The 26,758-nt window shown below is 38.4% G+C and overlaps 1 protein-coding gene and 1 long non-coding RNA gene across 5 annotated transcripts; one reads left to right on the forward strand and one right to left on the reverse strand.

The window, feature by feature from the left end:
- Nucleotides 1-1,466: 1,466 nt before the first annotated feature.
- LOC114054090 (fatty acid-binding protein, adipocyte) lies at nt 1,467-19,709 on the reverse strand. Of its 4 annotated transcripts, none has more exons than XM_027877205.1 (4): nt 19,666-19,709; nt 3,598-3,770; nt 2,172-2,273; nt 1,467-1,691 (listed from the first exon to the last, which is right to left on the reverse strand). In XM_027877205.1, the coding sequence occupies exons 1-4, from the start codon at nt 19,679-19,681 to the stop codon at nt 1,641-1,643; spliced, it is 342 nt and encodes a 113-aa protein (XP_027733006.1). In that variant the 5' UTR covers nt 19,682-19,709; the 3' UTR covers nt 1,467-1,640. The 4 variants fall into 4 exon arrangements, with proteins under 4 accessions (XP_027733006.1, XP_027733003.1, XP_027733004.1 ...); XM_027877202.1 differs by lacking the exon at nt 19,666-19,709 and adding an exon at nt 18,439-18,528; XM_027877203.1 differs by lacking the exon at nt 19,666-19,709 and adding an exon at nt 8,682-8,831.
- Nucleotides 15,772-24,653, forward strand: LOC114054091. Its single transcript, XR_003570434.1, has 2 exons — nt 15,772-15,816; nt 24,259-24,653. It is a non-coding gene; the product is annotated as an uncharacterized LOC114054091 (long non-coding RNA).
- Nucleotides 24,654-26,758: the final 2,105 nt, after the last annotated feature.

The following is a 26,758-nucleotide window of genomic DNA, read 5'->3' on the forward strand; positions in this document are numbered from 1 at the left end:
TACTGCTGAGCACACCACCATCCTCCCAGTCATTCAGGATCACAACCTCAGTGTCATTCTTGACCCCTCACTTTCTCTCACTACCTCCCATATCCTATTAGTTGTCAAATCTTGTCAATTCTACCTTAATAACATCTCTTGTAAACCTCCCCTTTTCTCCATTCACATAGCCACCACCCTGATATAAGACCCTATCACCTCACACCTGGATTATTGCAATAACTTGCTGGTTGATTTCTCTGCCTCAAGTCTCTCCCCACTCCAGTCCATCCTCAGCTTAACTGTCAAATTGATTTTCCTTATACACAGGTCTGGCCATGTCATCCCATATTAAATGGACTCCAATGACTCCCTATTACCAGCAGGATCAAATATCAAATTCTCTGTTTGACTTTGGAAGTCCTTCATAGCCTGGCCCCTCCAATTTCACCACTGTTACATTTTTCTCCCCTCCACATACTTCACGATCTAATGACACCTGTGTCTTTGATCTTGCTTGTATGAGACAATTCATCTACTCACTGTGAATTTTCATTGGTTGTCCCTCACGCCTGAAATTCTCTCATTCCTTGTCTCTACCTTCTGGTTTCCTAGTCTTCCTTTAAGTCTCAGCTAAAATCCCACCTTCTGCAAGAAGCCTTTCCTAATTCCCCTTAATGCTGGTGCCTTCCCCCTGAGATTATTCTTAGTTATCCTGTATATATCTTGTTAGTGCATAGTTGTTGGCATTTTATATCCCCCATTGGAAAGTAAGCTCCTTGAGGGCAGGAAGTGCTTTTGTCTAACTTTGTGCCCCCAGTTCTTTTTGCATAAGTTCTTAATAAATGCTTGCTGACTTCACTTTACTTTGTCCATGGCATCTAATCTCACAGCTCCTTTCAGATGTCCAATGTCTCTTTCCTCCATATCTTTTCCCTCTGTCGATATCTCTCAGGAAAGGTTTTTATGTAAATGATTTATACTTCAGTGTGAATTCTTAATACATTACTGTCTACCTAGGGAACTTTGTATTGTATTTTCCTGCTCTCAAATATAATGAAGGGCTTTCCTCACCTCCAATAAAGGGGGAAAGGAGAGGGAAAAAAGCTTTGGAGCTGGAGGGCACAAGTAAAGGCTGGAACCCCTGAAATTACATTAAATAGGAAGATATCCCTTCCGTTTACACAGAGTACATTCAGTTCAGTTACAAAGCAATACTGAAATACATATACTATATCTGAGTTATCATAAATTCCAAATTAAAGAAATGTTACTCTATATGTATATGACAGAATAATTTTTTTGGATTATTGGTCAGTGAAGAAATCACAAATTAGTTATTTTAAAATAATTATATAATTATCCTCCCCATACAAGTACTCTAATCAACTACAGATTTTCCATGAGAAATTTTATTTTAAAAATATCAAGAAAGGTCATAATTCTTATGCTATTCATAGTATAAGAACAAAGTATCCATGCATGTATTTTAATGTTAAAGATGTTTATTGAATCAATAAAACAGAAAGGAGTAAATAAATGCTTTGCAAATAGAATTTCTCCCAATGTAGTCAGGGAGAACCATATTCATTTAAACAACACACACACATCCAACAAAACGTGGTGGAGTTTGGCAGGCTTTGGTTCATTGAGAAGGCAGTTCATACTTTTTCATAGAGTCTAGTAGAAATGACATCTTTCATGGTGCATTCCTAGGGAGTAAGAAGAGGTGAGGGTCAAACATTAAGGTGAAACAAGGAAGGTGAAGGAATGGGAAGTTCTTTTCTCCTCTTTCAATTTAGCAAGACAGTGGGAGCAACCTATGCATATTTCTTCTTTGCTAACATCAGATCCAATTATATGCTCCCTTAGCATATACACTTGAGTTCAGAGTATGATTGATTGTGGGCCCAAGAGTCCCCTTTTGCTTTCTCCAAAGTGCCCGGGGACAAACCTGGCAATTAGGTGTTCTATACATAGTAAATGGAATCTGAGGTTATCTGGATCATAGATTTAGAGCTAGAAGGGACTTCAGAGTTCATCTAGCCCCACCTGAAGTGATTCGTGAAAGGTCATTTAGGTAGGAACTGGCAGAAGCAAGCATCAGAGCTAGGCTCTTTCACTCTCCACATGATTCTGCTTCCATAGCACCACAAGAACTTTGCTGTAGTTAGTGATTAGAAATAACTCACCACCACAATTTTACCATCCACTAGTTTTCTTGTTATTGTGGTTGATTTTCCATTCCATTTCTGCACCTGAACCAGTGCACCATCATTTAAGGTTATGAGACTCTGTAAGCATAAAAAAAATATGATGAGACTCTTTGTGTTCCCAGGAGAGACAGAAGAATTACCTGCCATGTTTATTCTGACATACTTTTCATTTTCAGTGGGTTAGTCATTTTCCCCCTATTATTATGTGAGACTTCTCAGGGACTATGTAGAAATGTCTCCTAAGGGAAAATTCTTAACCAAAAAAGAATTCAAGGTAATAAAAAAAGATAAAATAAATCATTTCAATTACATGAAACTGAAAAGGTTTTGCACAAACAAAAGCAATGCAACTGAGATAACAGGGGAAGCACTTCACTGGGAAAAAGTCTTTGTATCAACTGTCTCTGAAAAAAATCTGATATCCAAGATATACAGCAAACCAACACAAACATATATGACAAGAAGATATTAATGAATGGAAAAGTGGTCAAAGGATATAAATGGTTCTCAAAAGAAGAATTATAAACTATTAACAACCATATAACATATTGTTCCAAATCATTAATAATAAGAGAAATAAATACAAGTCAAAACAACTCAGAGGCTTCACTTCATGCCCAGCAAATTGGGACAGGAGGAGATGACAAAAATGGAAATAGTTGATTTTGGAGAGATTGTGGAAAGGCAGGTACAGTAATGCCCTGATGATAAAACAGCAAATTTGTCGTTAAGGAAAGAAAATTTAAATTAATGCACAGAGTGACCAAAATGTCTATATTCTTTGACCTGGAGGCTCTACTGCTCACCCCAGGGAGGTGAAACACAGAAAGGAAGGTTCTGTATGTGCCAAAATATTTATCACAGAGGTGTTTTTGTAGTAGTTGTTGTGGTAAAGAACTGGAAACAAAACAGATGTCCATCTCTTGGGGAGTGGTTAAATAAATTGTGGTACATAAATGTAATAGAATACTACTGTGCTGAAGGAAATAATGAATGTGAAGATATAGAGAAACAAGGGAACACATGAAGTGGTACAAAGTGAAACAAGCAGAATCAGGAAAACAATATATACAGTAACTACAATAATGTAAATAGAAAAAACAAAAAAGAAAAGCTAAATAATGTCTAAACTTGAGGCTATAGAACAGATCTGAGAATGTAATTGCCTTCATTTCATTGCAGACATGGGGGATTATGGGTATGGAAAAATAGATCTTAACACTTGGTTGATATGTTGATTAGTTTTCCTAAAGTGTTTTTTTTTTCTTTGTCATAAAGGATAGCACTCAGGGTAAGGGAAAGGGAGGATATTTTGAGAAATGAAGTTGATGTGAAACAAAGGATACCAATAAATTTTTTTAAAGAAATGTCCCTTAATATAAAGGGAATATATATTCCTCACCTTGACTTTTCTGTCATCTGCAGTGACTTCATCAAATTCCTGGCCCAATTTGAAGGAAATCTCAGTATTTTTAAAAGTACTTTCTGATTTAATGGTGATCACATCTCCTTGCACACTGATGATCATACTGGGTTTAGCCATGCCTGCCACTTTTCTGGTGGCAAAACCCACGCCTAAAATGCAGAGAAGAGAATGTTTTGAGTTTTATATTCAATTGTACTAAGAATAGACAACTTTAGTACCACTCCAAGTTAGTTTTCTGCTAAGGACTTTTAAAAAATTATTTTTTTATTTCTTTGATTTTTAAGAAGAGACAAAAATGATAGGGAGTTCCTAAAACGCCTCCCTTATCTTTTGCAAACATATATAATATATATGTGTATATATATATATATAATATATATATATATATATATATATACTGGGACCATTTAGTGAATGAGTTGTAATGCTTGAAAAAGCATGTCACGTATTTGTTTTGAAAGCTGGAGGCCCAGTAGACAATAGTATATGATCTAAGATCCTCCATCTCAGATCTTGGCTGCAGCAAGGGGAATAAAGACACTAGTATATCTCTTTACAGGAACACGTTATAAACAAGCATGAGTGTCAATATTGTAAGTGATAGATAATAAGGTAAAAAACAAAACAGAACAAAAAGCTCTGTCAGCATCATTAGACACCAAACTTAGTCAGCTATCTCCAGACATTATGGGAACACATCAGAACCACCAGCACAATATCCAGAGCCTAGCACATAACAGGCACTTAATAAATGCTTATTGGTTGATTAATTAACACCTGGTTACAGCATGAGCGAGCCTTAGTGAGAGAAGCATGACTGAATTTAGAGTTCAAGTCTGACTTCCCACTAATAGCGTGCTATTGACCAAGAGCTCTTACCTTGTTTTGTGCCGTGGCCCCCATTTGCCCTCTGGTAAAGCCTACATACTCCTTCTCACAATAATTTTTAATGCATAAAACAAAATACATACCAGGTTACAAAGGTAACCTATTTTATTGAAATGAAGCTATCAATTTTTTAAAAAAACAATTCATGAACCCTAGATTAAGAATCCCTGAGACACGCTTTGTCTAAAAAAAAGAAAAAAAAGAAAAAAAAAGAACCCCTATTCACTGTAAAGGAAGCATGATTACAAGTTGATCACTCTTTCTTGATTAACCTTTTCTGTTGGTTATCATATTATTATTCAAGCCTCACATTTACATGTTCTTTCCCAAGTTATTCTGTCAGATTTTGTGTCTTGGCTTAATTTTCCCAAAGACATGATATCTCCTCCTTATTATTACAGTGAGGTATCCTGGCTTAGTGGATAGAGGGGCCAACTTTGGAGATAGCAAGACCTATTTTCAAGTCCCGCATAATGGCTATGTGACCATAGGTTACTTATCCTTTCAGTGTGCTCAGGCACCCTTCTAAAACTACAACTTACAGCACAATTGACAGTCAATTTATATCTGTACGTTAGTGAAAGGAGTTTCTACACCAGGAGTTCCCACCCCAATGAAATCACATTGATTCAGAACCCCACCAAACATCAACAGAGGACCACTTACTATGGAGGTTTCAAGTTAATTTAGAAGGTATTATGAGATCCTTGGGGAGAAGAGAGCACATCAGCTATAGGGACAGAGATGACAGTCTGTAATTGTGCTGGCATAAGGAATTGGGCATGGGGGGGGAGGTTTAGAAATGCCCTCTGCTAGTTCACTGTGACACTTCTAATTCAACTTATATCTATCTAACAGAGTTGTCTAGAGCAGTGTTGTCAAATTCAAGTAGGAAAGAGGGCTTAGAAAACCACATATTAACATTATTTATATTCTAATGTATTTTTATTTATTTTGTTAAGTATTTCCCAATTATATTGTAATTTGGTTCAGCTGCACTCAGGAACATGTTTGATACCTCTGGCCTAGAGCACTGAGAGGTTATATGATTTGCCTGAGGTCACCCAGCCAGTATCAGTATACACCCAGCCTTTATCAGAGACAGGATTTGAACCCAGGTCTTCCAAACTCTGAGGCCAGTCCTTCATCCAGTCTGCCACACTGACTCACCATAGTAGATAGTATTTTATTATGCCTATGGGGGAAATTGAATTAACATAAAAAGTTTGACAGCATAACTATAAAATCTTTAAATAATTATTTTGAGATTCCTAATTCTAGCCAAGGATGTCTGTGTTGGAGGTGGTAGGCTATTAAAAAGAGCGGAGGGAATGCATTTTTCTAAGAAATGCCCCTTCTGGGGTTATAAATGGCTTCAATTCAAGTTATTTCAACAATGTTAAGCATGTGCTATGTGTCAAGTTTCTCAAGAATTTCTCATTAGCCAACTAGACTGCAGTGATTTTACTGCCTATAGATGCCCTCTGCTAATGATAATAGCTACCATTTTCATAACACTTTGCAAAGCACTTTACACAAGCACAAAGTGTATGAAATGATCAGGAAACAAGTATGGTAGTCTCATAAAAAGAGAAAACACAGACGTGGGAATCTAGCCAGGAGATTCTAGGTCTGCTAAATATGTGACCTTGAACATATTCAAACTCTCTGAGTTTCAGCTTTCTCATCTACAAAATGAAAAGGTTGGCCTAGATAATCTTTTGTCTCTCCTGGCACTAAAGTGTTATGTTTTTATGCATATGTTGAATTTTTTTAACAATCTAGGACTCTAAACTTTATTTGCTTTACTTCCTTGGAGATCACAAAAAGCATCAGAGATGGCAATAAGTGAAATGATGGCAAAGAGGTCAACACTAGTGGGACCAGCCCTCGTTTTGTGCCTAATTCAGCTGAAACAAGCTACCTAATGAAAAGGTAGGCAAATGGTGGCTCAGGCAAAATATAGAAACATTACTGAAGCATAATGAATGCAACAGTATGGTAAGAAGATCCTATTCTATAGGATAAGGAAATCTGAGGTTTGACTTTTGATTTGCCTCTTTGAATGACCTTGGGTGAGTTATATTCTCTCCTCATCTAAAGCTGTTTCTCAGGATCTGCTTCCAGTCTATTCATTATCACTGCTTAAGGATTAGAGAGGTAACCTAGCCTAGTGGAAAGACAGGAGTCAAGATGACCTACCTGGGTTTACACTTTGCTTCTGATTATGTGTGGCCCTGGGCAAAGGACTCGACATCTAAGAGTGCAAATCTCTGAGATTATAAATTGTAAAGCAGGTGCCAATCTGCATTGGAGAGGAAGTTTCTTCATTGGTATTTCTTATGCCAGTGAAATAACAAGTCCAGTCCCCCAAAATGGATTAATTAATTCTGATCAATTGATTAGAATTGGAGGACAGCTAGGTGGAACTGGAATAAAGGAAGACCTGAGTTCAAATCTGATCTCAGACACTTACAAACTATGTGACCCTCGGCAAGTCATTTAACCCTGTTTGCCTCAGTTTCCTCATCTGTAAAATGAGCTGGAGAAGGAAATGGCCAACCACTGCAGTATCTTTGCCAAGAAAACCCTAAATGGGGTCATAAAGAGTCAAAAATGAATGAACAACAAGATTTAAGGGCAGGTAGGTAATGCAGTGGGTACTACACTAGACTTGGAATTAGGAAGTTAATGAAGACCCCAGGTCCTCACACAATCTACCTGAAAAGGAAAGTTAGCTTGTGAGGTTATGGTATTGGATAAGAATCAATATAAGATCAGATTACTCTTCTACCTCTTTTCATAAGCCAGAATCTAGTTGTTTCAGAAAACCAGAAAAGGTGCTTTACCTTTTCAGAAGTTTGGGGCTTTTGAAAAGACATAGAATTTTCAACTTTCAAATAAATGACACTCAATCAATCAATAAACATTTATTCATTGCTTACTATGTGCCAGGCAGTATGCAAAGTGATGTCTATTTAAATTTGATTCCAAAGTAAAACATTGCATAGTCCCTCTCCCTACTCCAATACACCACTTCCAAGAAAGTCATCACTAAGCACATGCTTCAGAGAGAAGGAACTACCTTTTGTGATCCCTCATAATCCACAAGGGCTGCTGGGGTGCTAACGACCCTATTTCTTACCCAAAATTATGGGGGATGGGATATACTCTCACTATCTATATTAACAATACACATCCTCTCTCTTTTAAGAAAAAAAATCCCATTTTTATTTAATTAATGAACTAAATACAGTAATAGTATCTGAAACCTTCTTTAGTTAAATTCTTTAAATTTTCATGGTGTAATTCCAGATGGGTTTGGGTTGGCTAGACTCTGACTTTAAATGGGAAGCCTGGCTTTAGCATCCATAAATCTCCTATAATTCAAGTCAAAAAACATTTCTTTCTTTTAAAAAATGGGGGGGTGGGTAGGGGAGGCAATCAGGGTTAAGTGACTTGCCTGGAGTCACACAGCTAGTAAGTGTCTGAGACCGAATTTAAACTCGGTTCCTCTTGACTTCAGGCTAGTGTCAAAGAACATTTCTAAATCCTTCCAAGAAGGCAAATGTGATGAGTGAGACATTGTCTCCCATAAAGCAGCCACAGTCAGAATAAACTTGATAGCAAAACAATCAACATGCAACCTTGGTGACCTACAGTTCTCTAAATAATCTTTAGCTGCAAGGGAAAAGTCCCATCATTTTAGCTATGTCTTCACCCTGGAAAAGAAAGCAAGAGTAGAACATGGCATAAATTAAGATGGAAAATTCGGCATTTACATTTCAAATACAAACTGCTATACAACATCATACATACTACAAATATATTCCTTTGTTTCCGTGGGTAGAAAGGCCATAGGCAATGAGTCCAATGAACCAAATGGATAGGAGATAATAAATCAGGAAAATAATTTGTTAGCTCTTTTAAAGCAAACAAACAAACTATTAGACCCTTTCACACACAAAGTTTACTTTTCTAACTGAAAACCTTAAAAACAAACATTTAGAATACAGAAGCAAAAGACAATCAATACAAACATATTCTCTGAAGAGGAATGAGTATTTAATTAGCTGACCAAACTTCCAGTGTGAACAACACAGTCATAAACCCCTTTACCCTAGAGAGAAAAAGTCATTCCTTATCCAGGAAGATGCAAGGTTTATCCTTACCCACTTCTTTCATATATTCATCAAAGTTTTCGCTGGAAATAAGCTTCCAGGTTCCTACAAACGCCTCACACATTTTGTGGGACTTCTGAGATTTCGACCTCAAGCAGGGAAAGGAAACAGTGGTTTTCAGGAAAGTAATGTAACACTCTTGAGCCCAGATAACTTCCTTTTAAAGATGTCTAGAACATCTGATACTTGTAAATAACCAATTGGAAACAACGTCTGGGCATTTCCTTTATGACCCAGCTTTTCCTTTTTTTTCCCTCCTAAGTGTGTGTGTGTGTGTGTGTGTGTGTGTGTGTGTGTGTGTGTGTTACAAATTCTTCAACTTTGTTTCCCTTTCTGGCACGTGGTCATTGGCTCTGCAACCAGAAAAGGGGGGGGGGGGCTTTCAAATCGTTACAAAACATGCAGAAGACAAAATATTTTAAAGTCTTTGTTGATGAAGAATCAGGCCCCACTAATGGAATTTCCTTGCAATATTTCCATGAATGTACATTTATCTGAGTGTACAATAGGACCCACATCTTGATGTGAACTTTATCACAATTCTTTGGAGTAATTTTTTTAAAACTGTAATTATCAGTGTATTTCTGTTCAATTTGAAGAACAATGGGAATGAATCCAGAAGTTTGTCCTAAAGCAGCTGGGAAAGTTCTTTGGGACTAGATGTTATTTTGTCTTCACAACAACCTTGGGAGGTAGGTGCTATTGTTGTGCCCATTTTACAGATTATTACAGAGACAACTAAGTAAATATAAATTAAATTGCTTTTAAAATGCTTTCATTCTAAGTATTATTTATGGTGGAGGAAGAATGGCATATTTTCCCACTGTTGTGCATATAATAATAATAATAATAATAATAACAGCTCACATTTTTTCAGTCTCTCAATTCTTTGTGACCGCATTTGGGGTTTTCTTGGCAAAGATACTGGAGTGGTTTGCTATTTCCTTTTCCAGATCATTTTACAGATGAGGAAACTGATGCAAGCAAGGTTAAGCGACTTGCCCAGGGTCACATAACTTCTAAGTGTCTGAAGCCAAATTTGAACAAAGATGAATCTTCCTGACTCCAGGCCTAGCACTCTACCCACTGCACTACATCCACTAACTCAGCATTTATATAGCACCTACTATGTGCCAGTCACTGTGCTAAGTGCTTTTCAAATATTATGTTATTTTATCCTCACAACAACCTTGGGAGGTAAGTGCCATTAATGTGACCATTTTATAGTTGAGAAAAGTGAGGCAAATAGAAGTTAAGCAACTTGTCCAGGGTTACACAGCTAGAATCTGGGGCATGATTTGAACTTGGGTCTTCCTAACTCCAGATCCAGTGCTCAATCCACTGTGCCACCTAGGTGTCCCTGCATCTAGGATTTTTATTAAAATAATAAGTAATATTTCAACCTTCCCAATTTAGTTGCTTTTTAAATGAGGAATAAAAAAGTCTTAAATGACTTGGCAATTTTTACAGACCCCTCAAAAGTGTGCCCAAGTCCCTAACATATTCTTGTTCGTAGAGATAATTAAATGTATGTGATAAACTACTCATCAGACTCTGAACTTCCCAAGTCATAATTTCCCCTACTAGAAGACCATCCTTTAGTATATGGTCATTGAAATGGGGTCCAGAAGACTTGGGTTAAAATCCTACCTCTGACACTTACTAGTAGCTTTGTGATCGTGAATAAGTAACTAAACTTCTCTAAGCCTCAGTGTCCTCACCAGTAAAATGGGAATAATCATATCTTAGTACCTTTGCCATAGGGCTTTTGTGTGGCTAAAATTATATGATGTGCTTGAAGCATTTTGTAGACCTTGAAGTGTCTTATAAATTTCAGTTATTATTATTAAAAACCTACATTTTACAAGGAAGGGAATTTTTAGGATATTAAAGTTAGAACCAGAAGGAATCTCAGTGGCTATCTAGTCCCTCCTCCTCATTTTAGAATGGAGGAAACTGAGTCCCAGGTTGGTTAATGGCTTGCTGAAAATCACAGAGGGAGAAAGTAACAAAACCGTATACAAACATAGGTTTTTGTCTCCAGCCACTGTACCACATTGTCTCCTGTTTGGGGACGAGCCCATGGCGAGTTAGCTCAGAACAGTAGTACCACCAGGACTGAGATTCCTGGTTCAATCACTTTGTCACCAATTGGTTTTACAGTATTTCATGGTCAACTTAAACAAGAGACCGCGGCCATTCTGTAAATGTGTTCAGTAGACAAGAAGAAAGAATCAAGCAAAAGAGATCAGAGCAGAGAAAAACTAGCAATGTTGGCACCCAGAGTCTGTAACATATTACATGCTCCCAGAACAAGGAGCATCAAATCAGCTTTATAATTCATGATGTGCAGGTGACACTAGTAATGAAGAAAAAAGGCATTGAGTTGTAAGAAAAGTTGTTTTCTTTAGTCGTGTGTTAAATTTTGGTACCCCGAAGCAAAGCCCCCTTTGCCCTGCCTTAGTTATGACACTGGCTTAGAGCAAGTTCACTGCTAATAGGGCAAAAAATTAGTCAAGCAACATTTTGTTAGGTAAATAGCATTTTCTTTATGTCTAAAGGACTATTTATTCATTGCAAGTTTATGAGTAAAGAAACAGCTTGGTCAAGATTCTCTATAAAGTCCAGTGATACTTACTGAATTCATATAATAGGAGCCTTTTAAACCTATAGTAAAATGTGTCAGTTTATGGTTGTTAAGAATAAAATGAGTATGTTGGGCTGTAATAGGTTTTGAGGAAGAAATTTAAAGCGACACCTATATAAAGGAATCACATATATTTGGCAACCATTACCACCCGAAAAAACTCATTAAGTTTCTAAGTATATGTGCAATCTTGTAGAAAGCTACATGTTCTAATAAATAATAAATGTGAAGATGAAATAGAAATATGAAGAGATTTCAATGAAACGATGCAGAGTAAAGAAAGAAGAATCAAAACTGACAACTATAAAAATAACTAACAGCAACAAAATATAATAATAAACACCGAAAAAAAGATTGGAAGGGACAGAAGCAAATACAGTGTTTGCTTATTTTATTAGGGTCTCTCGCCATGTTCATTTTTGTTAACTAACTACAAATAGTTTGAAACTTATGGTTTTATAGGTAGTTTAATTTTTTTATTTTGTTTATTTGAATTTTATTTTCTATTTAATGAGTTTATAATAAATTACATTAAAATTAAAGTAAGAAAAGTATAAACTAAGTATTTCAGTAAATGTTTTTTTTTTCCCCTTTGACTGGACCTGCACTTTTATGGGTGTAGAGTTTCTGGTGAGGAAGACTAAAGCAGGTCTAGTACCGTCTTCTTCATAAAACCATTCCTGCTCCCCACCCCCATTTGTCAGTGCCTTGCCTCTCAAAATTACCTTGTTTTTATTTTGCATATATTCATGTTACCCCTATCTTCTCCTCTACCCCCAGATTTCTCTACTAACTTGCACTCACCAGCTTGGAGGTTAGGTGCCTAGAAGGTGACCGCTGCCTCAGAATCTCTGAGTGTCTCTGTGGGGCTCTGGCCCTAGTGCCAGATCCCCACAAGCATGTTTTCATCAACAATCAGCTAGTAGACTCAATTAGCTCCTATCAACGTCTTTCACTCAAAAGGCATAACAAAAACTGTCTTCCCCAACAGTCCAAGGTCTTGTATATTAATATACACTGTGCCCGTGGGGAAAATGGACTCACACTTACACCACGCTGGTAGTAAGGCGCATGTGTAGGCATCAAGTGTGTCAGAGGATAACTCTTGGTGCCGTTGGTACCGGCTCTGGGAGTCCTGTATTTCTCTGGTGAGCTCTCACAAAGCTCGCAGCTACGTCTGGGCTAAATAGCTTGCTCCACACTATTCTGGGATCCTAGGATCTGCTCCTTTTTTAAAATCCATAACCAGCACTTCTCTCTACCATGAGGTCTCACACTCCCTGAAACTGCCTCCTCCTTCAGGGAGTTGCTTCTCCAAATCCTCCAAATCTTCCCCAGGTGTGTTTCTCCATTCCCGATGCAGATGGTTCACCTGCTAGTTGTGATCGTCACTCTAAGGCTACCAATGCTGCTGCCTCACAGGCCTTCCAGAGCCTTGAGACATGCAGTTCCAAGGAATGTCTTTTTTTAAGTATGTAATCTTTTCCAATCAAAAATTCAAGTTTACATGATAACTATTTTAATGTACTTATTTTAAAGTGTTTACATGCATTTGACAGATTGTCTTCCCACTTAAGTGACTTCAATGTCTTTTCTGTTCAGCCTTTGATATTACAAAAAGAAAACTTTTCCTTCTGACAGGAGAACACTGCCCTGAACTGAATTCACCTAAGAAATTGGACTTCAATGAAAAGAGTACAGAATTCAGGAAGGAGTTAGCCTAGACACATGAGGCTTGGTGCTCTTATTTATATCTCACACTAGACTGCAAACAACTTGGGGCTAAGATCTATCTCTTATTTATTTTGTGTCTACTTCAGCATCTAACACATTGCCTTGAACATTTACAAACATAAAATTAGTGTTTGTTGAGTATGAATCCCAATAAATGAGTGACTGATGATTGATGAGTACATAATGATTTGGGGACCTGGCTGCAATGTCTGCATAGTATTGACATGCCTGTATCCCTACCCTAGCTTAGACAAATGACTCATTCTCATTTACCCAATTTGGCATTGTACTTTGCTCTACTTCTTGTAGCTCCAGATGATTGTTTCATTCTGACCTTTGCCTATGTTTACTTCTTGTGGAGGAAATGAAGGTACTTTTCTGACAGTTTTAAAATGGAAAAAAGGAAGTATGCCCAATTGCTGGATAATGAGACTGAAATTCTGCTGCCATATCTCATGAGGAAAATAAGGCTATTTAGAGAGAAATCACTGAGGAGAAGAGTGTTTCCAGAGAATGTATGTAATAGGTCAACAACAACCAAAAAAATATACTCCCAGAACTGTTCATTGCCATTTAAATTCATATTCAATTTTCAGTCACATTCAATTTTCAGCATTACTGCTGGAGTATATATTACGATTTAAGCCTTAAATCAAAATGGAAATGTTAGCATTTGTAAACTTCTTTAATGTTCTAATCATAAATTAGTGAGAGGAATTAGAGTAGGGGTCTTCTTACATTTGATATTCTAGGCACAAGGGAAACAGAAAATAAATGACATTTTGTGAGAATTATATACATATTCACAGTATTATTTGAACGAGTGAATGAGTGAAAAAGCATCTACTGAACATCTACTATGTGCCAAACTCTGAGCAAAGTAATGGTGATACAAATATAAAATCGAGACAGTCCCTGCCTTCAAGTACCCTCATAGTGGGGAGACAATACACTCTGGAGCCTGAAGACAAGCCTTCCAGAACTATGGCCCTTCATTCTCCTCTTGGGACTGACTCTGACTTGCTGGACTTCAAAAACCATGTCTTCTCTCCTTCTGGCTCATCTTACAGCATCTGTAAGTGTTGTGTGCTCCTAGCCCTTGCAACAACCTATTACTCCTATGTCCTGTTCACCCAGGAATATTCCACAAGGCCCATTCTGATTCTCACCAACCATTTTGTGGAAAGACCCAAGTCAGCCTGTCTTCTTTTTCCCCCTGATCTTTTCTGACATTCTGGACCTCTAACTGGAAACCTTGCTTCCTTCCCCTTTCCCCCTCCCCACTTCAGCTTCCTTTTCTGAATTATCTTCCCCTATTAGAATGTAAGGTCTTTGAGGACAGGAGCACTTTCTTTTTGCTTGTATTCTAGATCTCAAACCAGGAACCTTTCTTCCCATAGAAGGTTCCTAAAGCTTATGAAGAAAGGGAGAGGGAAGGAAGGTGGCCAGGGCTTAGTACTGTGCCTGGAACATCGTAAAAGCTTAATAAATTTCTTCTTCCCTCCCTCTTTTCCTCCCTATCTTCCTCTTTTCTTTCTCTCCCTCCCTCTCTCCCCCCTTCCCTCTCTTCCTCCTGATTAAAAGTTACTTGAGAGTAAGACATCATGAGGTTGTTCATCTTTGGATTCCAAAAATTTAACACAAAATCTTGTAGATCTTTGTGAATTCATCAGTGGGAGGGATTCCTCATGTGGAAGACTCACTCAGCCGATGCACCCTGGCAATCTATGGTTTTAGAAAGCAGCCTAAGGCACCGAACATGTGCTCCATTGGCATAGAGCTAATAAGTGTCAGAGAAAGGACTTGAACACAGTTTTTAACCAACTCCAAAGCTGGCAATCAACCTAATTATACTATGAAATTTTTCATCTTCCCTATAGGAGATTCTTAGCTAACATTTGGTAATGAACTAGTTCCTATGGATTAACAAAAGAATGGTCCTCAAACAGTACTGCTCTGTACGTGATGAAAAGCTGAGCTCCCCCTTCCAAAACCCCCAAAGAGCTCCAGAACCAAGGATGGATATGTATACTATTTTCATCCATAATAGAAGGTTCAAATTGGAAGGGACCTTCAAGATTACCTAGTCCAACCTGAATATTTTTTTAGGTAATTGGGGTTAAATCACTTGCCCAGGGTCACACAGCTAGTAAGTATCTGTGGTGTAATTTGAACTCAGGTCCTCCTGACTGCAGGGCCAGTGCTTTATTCCCTGTGCCACCTAACTGCCTTGCTAATTTGGCCATTTTAAAGATGAGGATACTAAGGCCCAGACAAATGATGACAGAACCTGGACAAAAACTGCAGTCTCCTTACTTCCAAACAAGGCTCTTTGGATTAAAACCACACAAGTCATTTCTGGAAGCATTAGGGAAACTTCTCTGGAAAAGTATTGTTTACAAAGCAGGTTAAACTATATAGGAGTGCTTTGTGGAGGCAGGAAGGAATATAAGAAAGAGAAGTTTTAGATCTAATTCTTCTAGTTATGTTTTGCTAAATAGGAAAAAGAAAGTGGAAGCTTTGAAAAAGCTCTCTCTGCTTCAAGGAGGTTAGGAGTGGTAGCAGAGCTCTGCAGGAAGAATCCAAAAAAGGGACATTTAGGGGATAATTCAAGAAGAGTATGCGTGTGCTCTGAGGCTAAAAAGAGACTCCTACTTGTAACTGGTATTTGGGAAGATACAAAATAAGAAGCAGGGGAGGCAGCAATTGTCCACATGGTGTAACGGAAAGAATGCAGGATTTAAGGTAAGAGGAATGAGGTTTGAATGTGGACTTCGCTTTCTTCTACTTACATCATCTTAGGCAAGAGCCATTCCTCCTCTGGACCCTCAGTTTCCTCTTCTCTTAAATGAGATAGCTGGATTTGATGACCTCTAGGGTTCCTTCCAACTTGAAATATCTGTCTATCTCCTGACTTCAAAGAAAAGATAATCCTCCATTCTTTTTGCTGCTCTTCTCCTGGACAGTTCCACCCAGTGAATTGTACTGTAGGGAGGGAGTAACAGAGTATATAGAACAAGTAGTAGGGGACCATATTTGCTATTTGGGTGTTCACTCCCTTCTTTGATGCAAATCTTTGGTCTCTGAACGGAATGTACATCCCTGCAGTCATGATAATCCTGAGGGATCACTGGCGTTTAACTTATGTTTATTGAATTAAATTTCTTTAACTGAAACCATGAAAAAGAGCCCAAACATTCAGATGAAGTCAATAAGAACCAGGCTTAGAAATGAATAATTAATTAAATAAATAAGATCACATAAGAAGCTCAGAGTCTGTGGCCCTATGACAGAAATGCTTGAGTAGAGCAAAGGATGGGGAAAGGAATACCTATTCCTCTTCTCTGGGGAAGAATTGGTGGAGGAAGTAGAATTTGTTCAAGGCTGGAACAGTCTCTCAATGTGTCTTCTCTTCCACCTTCTTATGTGATGTGCAAAACAAAGCATGGCATAGTGTAATTCCAGCAACTGGACCTAACTACAGGAAAGATGTTTCTTATCTTCAACTGGGTGGTGTTTAAGTTGCTGTTATGATCTTTAGCTGGGAATTATAAGCAATAGGTAGGTGTCACAGTGGATAGAACACCCGGCCTGGAGTCAGAAAGACTCCTCTTCCAGAGCCCAAATCCAGCCTCAGACACTTACTAGCTGCATGACCCTGGGCAAGTCAGTTAACCCTGTTTGCCTCAGTTTCTCATTTATAAAAATAATCTGGAGAAGGAAATGGTAAATCACTCTAGTATCTTTGCCAAGAAAACCCCAAATAGGGTCACAAAGAGTCGGACACAACTGAAAAACAACTCAACAGCAGCAGACAATAAATGCATGTGCACAAGCAGTTTCCATAGAAGCAGGGTTAGGAAGCACTTAGTCCAACTTGTCCATACACAGGGGAATTGCCCCTACTGCCTCCCCATCATCCAGCTTCTACCAGAAGACTCCTAAGGAGGCAGAGCTAGGACAAACCAGGCTACTGCTGTATAGCTCTAGTAGTTCAAAAGATGTTTTCTTTCCTCAAGCTCCTCATAACTTCCATATATGGCTCCTAGTTCTGCCGTCATGGGAATAAGCAAGACAACTCTATGCTTTCTTTCTTATTCTTTCAAATACTTAACAAATATCATGTCACACCACCTACTCTTTTCTAGGCTAAACAACTAATTATTACTAGTTATTAATAGTTACTAATTATTAATAGTATGACATATAGTCTCCTTACCATCCTACTTAGCCTTTTCTGAATGACTTCTGGGATTTCTAATAGTCTTTTCCCCCAATGCCTCCATGTGAAGATTTTCTGTGTTTTAAATATCACAGACATTTAATAAATGTTTGCTGAATTGATTGTTTCATTAGGATCACATATTTAGACCTGGAAAGGACCTCAGAGATCATTTAGTTCACATTTTACAGATGAAGGCAAAAGAAACCAAGGCCCAGACAAGTGAAATGACTTATCCAAAGTTACATAGGTATGAGAAGTCACAGAACCCTGTCAAAAATTTATCTTCTACCTTCAAATCTGACTCTTTAAAAGATAAATTTCTAAGACAAGCTTAGAAAATCCTTGCAGAATTAGGATTTTAAGCCCCTGTACTCGAGCTCTAAATTGAATGCTTTTTCTATTTCTTTTTTTTCTTTCTTTTTTTTTTTTTTTGGTCTATGGGGTTAAGTGACTTGCCCAGGATCACACAGCTATTGAGTATTTTGTGTCAGAGGCCGCATTTGAACTCAAGTCCTCCTGACTCCAGGATGGGTGCTCTATCCATTGTGCATGCTCTATCCACTGCACCACCTAGCTGCCCCCACTTTTTCTGTTTCTACCACGCTAGGTTGCCTGTGACTGAACTTTAAATCAGAGATATTGCTGATGTTTTTCTTTCTTCCTTTATCTCCATTCCAACAGAACCACTCCCCTAGTCCAAATCATTGCCATCTTGCACCTGAATCATAGCATGTAAGAACAACCTCCTAGCTAAATTCCTTGACTAGTCTTTCCTCCATCCAAATGACCTCATCTGCCACTTTCAGGCTCAACTTAAGAACACCAATCTTCATGTCACTCTTTGGCTCAAAAACAGGCATTTGGGGACCCGTAGGACACCAAATTCTAAGTCCTTATATCTTCCTGACTCCAAAAGCTCTTTGTAATCTGGTCCCACTCAATCTATCCAACCTTACTTTTATTACTCTCAACACAAACCCCCAACTCTAGTCAAATGTCTTCTTCCTGCCCAGCATATGATCATAGTTTCAATAAAAGGCCCTCACTCAGGCTAGTCTCCACTGTCTGGAATATTTCCTGCCCTGCCTCTTCTTTCTACCTTTCCATCTCATCATTCAGGGCTCAAATCAAGCTTCACTTACTTCCAGAGGGCTCATATAGCCAAGCCCTTATATTGTTCCAACAGATCTCCCCTCCTGCCAAACTGTTGTAACTCAATACCTGGATCATTCATCTTGGTCCCTAGTCAGATGTTACCTTGCCTTATCATTGAATGATTTTATATCTTGTCTTGTGGCTCCTGGAGAACAGGAGTCTTGTTTCATATTTCCTTAGAGGCAAATCTTAACCATTCCAGATGGCAAGTCTTTTGTTCTGATAAGTGTTTAATAATAAGACAGTATCTTACTGTGGGTGATAACTGATTTTCAGGAATGTTCTTATCTGCTAATAAAACATATTGCTGAATCAAATCAAACATGGCCATCTGCAGCCATGGGAATGCTCTACCCAAGAGCACTTTTTGTATAACATCAGGCGTTCCTACTGAGGTTGAGAAATAAACTCAGGGGAAACCCTGGCAGAACATCCCTATGAGCCTCCAGAGAATACTCAAGGAAGAAATGGGAATGTTTTACCCAAATTAGAATGCTTACACTGACAAGCACAGGGTGAAACCACATTCTGATAACACAATGTTACACACAATAAAAGCATACTCTTCTACTGCACTTTAGAGTTGGCAACGCATTGGCTTAGGTTTTATTTGAGACATAACAACCCTAGGAGGGAGGGAGGGAGTGCATTGGATAGAGTGTTGGACCTGGAGTCAAGACGGGAGCTCAAATCTCACCTTAGATACTGCTTAGCTATGTGTCCATGGACCTACCTCCCAGGGTTGTTGTAAGGATCAAATGAAATGATACATGGAAAACACTTTGAAAATTTATATTAGAAGTAATAGCTATCATTAATACAATGCTTTAAGGTTTGCAAAGTACTATATATATATATATATATATATATATAAAGAGATATAGCTATCTATATATGTATTTATATATATATATATATACATAGAGAGAGAGATCTCTTTATATGTGTATCTCCATAGATGGAGGATAGAGATATCTCCATAGATTCATAGATAGATAGATAGATCTCTTTCTATATATAGATATGTACACATATATGTATATATAGTTTATATACATACATACACATATAAATACATATATATGGATGATAATAGCACCTACCTTCCAGGGTTGTTTTTAGGATCAAATTTTAAATATAGATATATACATACATACATACACACGCATATATATATACACAAACACACATATACACACATGTATTTTACTTACATATATATGTAAACATATATTATATATGTAATCTCATTTCATCTTCAAAAGAATCCTGGAAGTAGGTGCTAATAATATTCCCATCTTTCAGATAAGGTAACTGAAAAAGAAAAAAAAAAGCAGAGGTTGAGGGACTTACCCTGTCTTACACAGCTAATAAATATTCAAGGCAGGATTAGCATTCAGGTTTTCCTGACTCCCAAATACAGAGCTCTAGTTTCTACTACCTATACAAATGTTACCTATTTTTAGGTACCTGGTATGATATTTATCTCCATTTTACAAATTACAAACTGAGCCTCAGAGAAGTTGCATCTTTCCCATAACCATAGAGCTAGTAAATGTTTGAGGTGGGATCTGAGCCATATTCTTTCAGACTCAAAGTCCAACAGATCCATCCACTATGCCATGCTTTCTGTGAGTATAGATGGTAATATACCAAAAATAATTTGCATTGACTCCTGCTCCTTCAGAACAGAGGAAAATATTATTAAGCTTTGTAGTTATGTGGTCTAGCATAGTACATTGCACATGAAGGGGGAAGGTTTAATAAGGGTATGAATTAATTAAATAAAGGAGTATCAGCAGTGAGGTTTGATGCACATGCGTGGTAAAGAACATAAACAAAAGTTTCTGTCAGTCTAGTAAAATAATCACAGTACTTTGCAATGGAAATATTAATCAACTCTGGGTGGCCCATGAGTAGATTAACCATTTGTTATGTTTGAGCACCATAATGGGAGATGCATAGCAAAAGTGAATAATAACTGATGAACAGATTGTGTTCTCTGTTGATACTTTCACAATGTCAAGAGAACCTGAGGAAGGCCTGGAAGAGTCACATAGGATTAATAGGCAGGTGTGGATTGTGATTTGCATTGGTATGAGGAACACCCTCATGAATCAGATTGCAAATCCATCACAGAATCAAAGAAAGTCGTTTTTTTTAACATGAAATAAATTTCTGAAGATATCCCCTTTATCTTCTATTATATTTTTGTACATTATAAAAGCTAGCATATTTTGTCCCAGAGGCAGAAATTAGGGGCAGGAAGAAGCTTATGAGCTTGTGTGTACATTGCAGCCTGTATTATTTTTAAGTATTGATCCTAAAAATTGGCCTGAAGTTTCCATTAAAGAGTCTTACCCTGATGGCATAGACAAATTAAGATCTAGACATGACTTTGGATTCTGGAAAGCTATATCTGCAAAATAGAAGTTTTGGCAAGTATTACCAAGCTAAAAGGGTTTCCAAAATGGGACCAGACTGGAGAAAGAAAGTGTGTCTGGCTGGTAAGGACCAGACTCTTTAAGTTTGGAGTAGCATCACCCAGGCCTTGGTCACCAGGCAAAGAATATTTTTGGTTGTGCAATTCATGAAGATGGTCTAATAAAGCAGACAGCATTTTAGCTTTCCTTAGGACAAAGGGTACCCAGACAGAAGATCTCCATATTCTGCATATTCAAGAGTTGTTTAGGTTATGTCCTTCAGATACTACTCTAAGAATATCCTTAGTATTCTTTGGAGACATCCTATTTCTTTGTCATTCTAATTCAGAGGACAACCATTAAACTGAAGAATGAAGTCCTCACCTAGGAATGTCTTCTGAGGACAAAAGATTTTTTCCTGTTCCCTTTACTTCATTGTATCCCAGATTTATATGATGCATTTTTTTCTCCTTCCAAACTTAGCCAAATCAAGAAAGCAGTGACCTACTATATCCCTCGGGAAGGCCAGGTCCTAAAACATTTCTAATCAGTACAAAGTTGACATTCTCTTTACCCTAGTCCTTCTGGGGCAGTTCTTTAGTTTTTCCCTGACTTCCCAATCACTTGTTTATAGTTTTTCCATTTCTTGCCCTTTCCCCTAGTCATCTTGCCAAATTATGCAAATGTAGTTCCTACTTTCCCACAGATCAACTCCTGACACATTAGAGTTTGCTTCTTTCTCATTAGGAGTTATTTGTCTCCCAGTCTCCTCCCCCTTGACTTCTTCTACCACCTTTCTGACTAATTCTGATTTACTCAGTCCTACAAGCGATAAAATAGTACAAAATTAGCTCAGGAAGAGACTCTCATTTCCCTTATTTGTGATTGCTACTCATGTGTTTATAGATGTTGCCCACGTTGAGGTGGTGTGCAAATTTCTATTATGTTAAGCAATTTTCTTTGTTAAAAAATGCTGCACACCATGAATGAATCATAATAAATAAACCAGAGTTCAATAAAGCTATCATCATAGCTGCAAAGATATTAGCAACATGAGACTAGTACTCTGTGGCCCTTTATGAGTGAATTATTAATTTGAATAATTAGATACTGGCCAGGTAAAAGACATAAGAATGAAAAGGGAAAACTGAAAGGCATCTAAATAGAATAGGAGAAAGCACCTATAGGTACATTATAAATAATTTCATATGTACTATTCAGGCTTCTCTGCTGTTCATAAGATTTTTACCAAGAATGTTTCTTTTCCTCCAAATAGAAGATTAAGTGTTAGCATTAGCTAATTTAAGGCTACTTCTGTCCTCCTAGGTCTTTCCCAGCACTGTACCATCACAAGAACAGAGAGAAATTATAAGGAAATGTAGCATCCCATTTGGGGTTCCTTCCCAAACTGCAGTCATAGGTCCCCAAAGAGCTGACAGCTTGCCCAGGTTCAAAGGCGAGGTGCTCCATAAGCCCCCTACCTGTGAGCCTACATTTAATAAAGACACAATTAGCTCAAAGCAAAGGCATTTACCAAAACAGCATAGTAATAATACCAACTACAAAAAATTCCCCCTATAAGACTGGGGTGTATTTTCCCACAAATACACACAGCATCTGTAGGAAGAAGAGTCACAAAGTCTGTACACTGAGAGTGAGACACAAATATTGAGAATGTATGTGGCCAAGGCAATTCAAGCCTCTGGTACTAGAGGGTCCCAATGTCCTTTCCCTCTTTGTGAGGTCCTCATGCTGCTCCCCACTGGGGGTGGCATCTCTGCTGGGTGAATTGCTCAGCTGAGCTCCTTGAATCTGCCCCTCTCTATAGCTGTATGACCAGTTGCCAGAACCAATTCTTTCTTGAATGCATAGCTCTCTTCTCAGCTGCCAAAGGTCATACTCTTTGAAGCTCCTTTTCTGTGACTGTATCTACATAGAGAATCTGTATCTCTGCTTCCTATTAGATGTGTCCAGGGGTATGCTGGTAAGCATTTAATAACTGCTTCTCCCCTGCAAAAAAACACCAAAAACAAAAAAACTGTACCCACAACACACTTTTAGGTTTAACCTGCATTATTAACATTTACTCCATCATTTACTTAAGTCTAGACAATCAAGAGGACAACATACCAAGCCCATTTATAGCATCTGCCTGTTTCTAAAGTATAAATGCTGATACTGAAAATTTAACAGTCTGCTAAGCTGGTTCTAGCTGACTCCAAGACACCCTTTGACTCAACTATGCTTTGAACTCTCTCAAACTGTTTAATATAAGATGTGATATCTCTTACTGGACAAGTAGGTGCAAGATGCCATGCTGGGGAATAGAGGAGGAAGAAAAATCCCCTTCCTGCTTTATGTCCTCTGGTAGAGGCACAGGGGTCATATTCTGCAAAGCTGCTTTCTGACTTGAACATCTCAAACTCTTGAACTGTCTTAGGTTTATAAGGCCATCTAGTACGTGGCCAATCTTTCCCAACAATGGCCAACTTCCCTTGAAATTCAATCAGAGAACATTTTATGCTTTATAAAGGGATGACAATGTATAGAAATATCTATACACTTCATTAGCATATAAATGCCTCTCTACCTTGGTCATCTGCCCTTTACTTTCTATAATTACATCATTTATCTGAGGGGCTTGGGTTTGGGGGGGGGGTGGAGGAGGACAGCCAAATCCCCCAACCCTTGAGAAGCTTAGAATGTTAGAACCTGAAGGGACCTCAAGGATCAGGGCATAATGGGATTTGGAGGTGGAATGGACATTACAGATAATTTAATCTAAATTATTTTTTTTTCCTTTTTTAGGTAATTGGGGTTAAGTGACTTGCCCAGGGTCACACAGTTAGCATCAAGTGTTTGGTCTGAGGCCAGATTTGAACTCAGGTACTCTATTTACTGCACCACTCAGCTGCCCCCTCTAATCCAAATTCTTCACCCAATATCACATATCTTCAAGAGGCAGTGTGGAATGTTGAAAGAGTACTAAAGTCAAAACACATTGGTTCAAATCCAAGCTCTTAGACTTACTACCCACGAGACTTTCAGCATATTACATTGCCTCTCTGGGCTTTTGTTAGATCATCTATAAAATGAGACTTTAGGAATACATGATCTATATAAAGTCCCCTCTGACTCCAGATAATATGTTCTTATATTCGTTAAACTACTTCCTTTTTAAAATGTCAGTTTGTGTACTTTGTTCCATATTTAATTTTCATCTTCCAAGTCATATTTTTAACTTCTCTAAATTATTTTTTATTTCAGTCAGCATCACCTCCGATGGGGTCATTCATACAACCCTCAATGGCATTAGTAGATTAGGTCTTGTCAACATGAACTTTGTAATGACTATAGATATGTTGAAACTTCCTTTCTTTACAGAGGAGTAGAACATTGAAGTAAAACAACAACCGGCCAATAAGAAGGACTTCTGAAGCCCAAAGATGTTTGACATACCAGTGATCCTTTGAGAGTGGACTCTAGCCAAATTTGGAGATGCCTGTGGAGCCAGCTTTGATCAGCTCAAGGGCAACCTTGAGCAGAAGCTACAGACTCAAGATTTTGATTGGGACTTTCTAAACATCCTGCTGCCTGGCTTATTGTGTCTACAGACGTCTTCTTCTTTAACCCCGGCTCCCAATCTGAAAGCCTCTGGAAACTTACCCTTTTTCCACTCCCCGTTGAGCAACTAAGAATTCCTCTCTTTCTGCCCCCTTGCAAGCTTCTTCTCTTGCCAAGTTCTTCTTCTCAAACAATAAACATTTTGTTATCTGTGATTGGACTCTGTTTCATTTAGGGTCTCTCTTTTGGGGCCTGGGGTCTTCCTTTAACAGTCCTAAATTGTATGGTTATAAGTACTCCAAGGGTTCTAGGAATACCCTTATGCATTTGATTAGCTTCCTAACACATGAGCTCCCACTGGTTTACTTCTCCCATAAATGCACACGAAATCTGTGGAGAGGAGACTGGGCACAAATTTGAAATACAATGGCAGTAAGACACATATATGGGGAAACGCAAGGCCCCAGCAATTCATAATCCCAGAATTCCAAGGACTCAATGCTCTTCCTTTCTGTGGAGGGTCTCCATAAAATTTGCTGACATTAGTGGCATCAATGATAGATGAGTTATTCCATTGTTAAGTTTAATTGGCTCTTCAAGGGACACAGAATCTTTCCTGGATGGGTAGCTTGTCTGACCTTGTACTTTGTGGGATATGATATCTTAAGTGCATGGGTCAATCTGCTGCTAGGCAGGTTGATCAGCTACCTGGCTATGCCAGTCTCTGGTACACTGAGTGGTGTCTGGAAATCAAAATAAAAAAATAAAAGCTTAAGGTTCAGAGTTTTTGTCACAGCAAGTTCTGTAAAAGTCTTTTAGGGCAGGCTATAATCTGCTAAAGCTTCTTGGCTTAGATCAAGCATCATAAGGATTCCATCAGGATTCCTGGGCTTAATTATAACTATAACTATACCCCCTCCATGTTCTCATCTTTCCATCTCTCCTAATTCTGAAAATATTCCATCTCCATTCACTTCCATGATTCTGGCAACTTCTTTCCATAGCTCTTATTGTCTTACAAGATAACATTTCCAGACCCATTCTCTTATTTTGACACAAGTTTCCTGGAATTCTAACATAAATTAGTTCCCCTCCTCTCCCACCAGGCTTCAATCTTCCAGACTTCTCCACCATGACCCAGAAATCTCTTCAGCCTTCTCTCTAGTTGTATGGCTCCTCCCAGAACCTCCATTTAAGGAGGGCACCGAGGCCAGCCAGCTCTTTATTTCCCACAGACCTGCACTCATCCTGACTTTTCCGTTATACTTCTGACAGAAAAAAAATCATTAATATAAGTATAGAAATTGTTAACGCCAAATGTAATGTTAGCTGCCACTCCCTGAATAATCTTAGCAATGTAAGAATGTCAGTAGCATTCCCAGCAAGATAGCTTTGCTTAGGTTGAGCTGAAGGTCAGACCTTCAGTCCCATCCTGAAATCTTGTCTTGTGGGAGAACCCGGCTCAAGCTGGATCGTGGCTTCTCATGTCCTTGTGTCTTTCCATTGGGATTCATGGCATGAAAGGCAAAAGAGCCAGAACAGAGTGACTCTCCTAGCTTGGATTGCTGGGGGCCACTGGGCTCTCATGACCAGGCCTTGCTACCTCAAGTTACCTCCTCCTCCTACCTTCTCTCTCCTCTCTTCCTAAAACTATAAAAACTTGTTCACAGGTCTTTTTGGTTGGAAAATCCACTGGACATCCCCCAGAGTGGCAGGTTTGCTACCCTGTTACCTCAATTAAAGACCCTTTATTCCTCAACTCATGGCTTTGATTTATCTCGGGACTCGATGCTAAGTACCTTCTTTCTCTTCTTTTTAACTTCCTTTTATGTGTATTCTTCCTCATTAGAATGTAAACTCCTTGAGGGCAAAGACTGTCTTTCTTTTTTTGCTTGTATTTGTATTCCCAACTTAGCACAGCACCTGGCACAACACAAGCACTCAATAAATGCTCATTGAATGGCTGACTGACTGAACAACCTCTTGGCTTAGCTGTCCTGGGCCCCCAGAGTATCCCTGAAGAACTTTATTAAAGACCCAGATGTGCCCCATTACATCAACAACAACATTTCTTCCCATCTGCTACTGCCTCCATTACACCCTCCTCCCTCAAATTTTCAAATTTTCAACCCAAGACCTATCTTATCATAAAAGGTTTTCTCTAATTCAAACCAGTCACCCTGCAAACTACCAGCAAAGCTTTCAATTCTCCCTGCTTCCTCAGGGCCCTTCTATAGTTTATGTGGCACTGGTGGGAGCAGGCCTTCAGAAGTTTTTTATTGGGTTTCTTTTTTTCCTTTTTAAATCAAAGCTCCTTGAG

This window comes from Vombatus ursinus, unplaced genomic scaffold (assembly GCF_900497805.2).
Source record: "Vombatus ursinus unplaced genomic scaffold, bare-nosed wombat genome assembly UNPS02014812.1, whole genome shotgun sequence".
NCBI classification, from domain to species: domain Eukaryota; kingdom Metazoa; phylum Chordata; class Mammalia; order Diprotodontia; family Vombatidae; genus Vombatus; species Vombatus ursinus.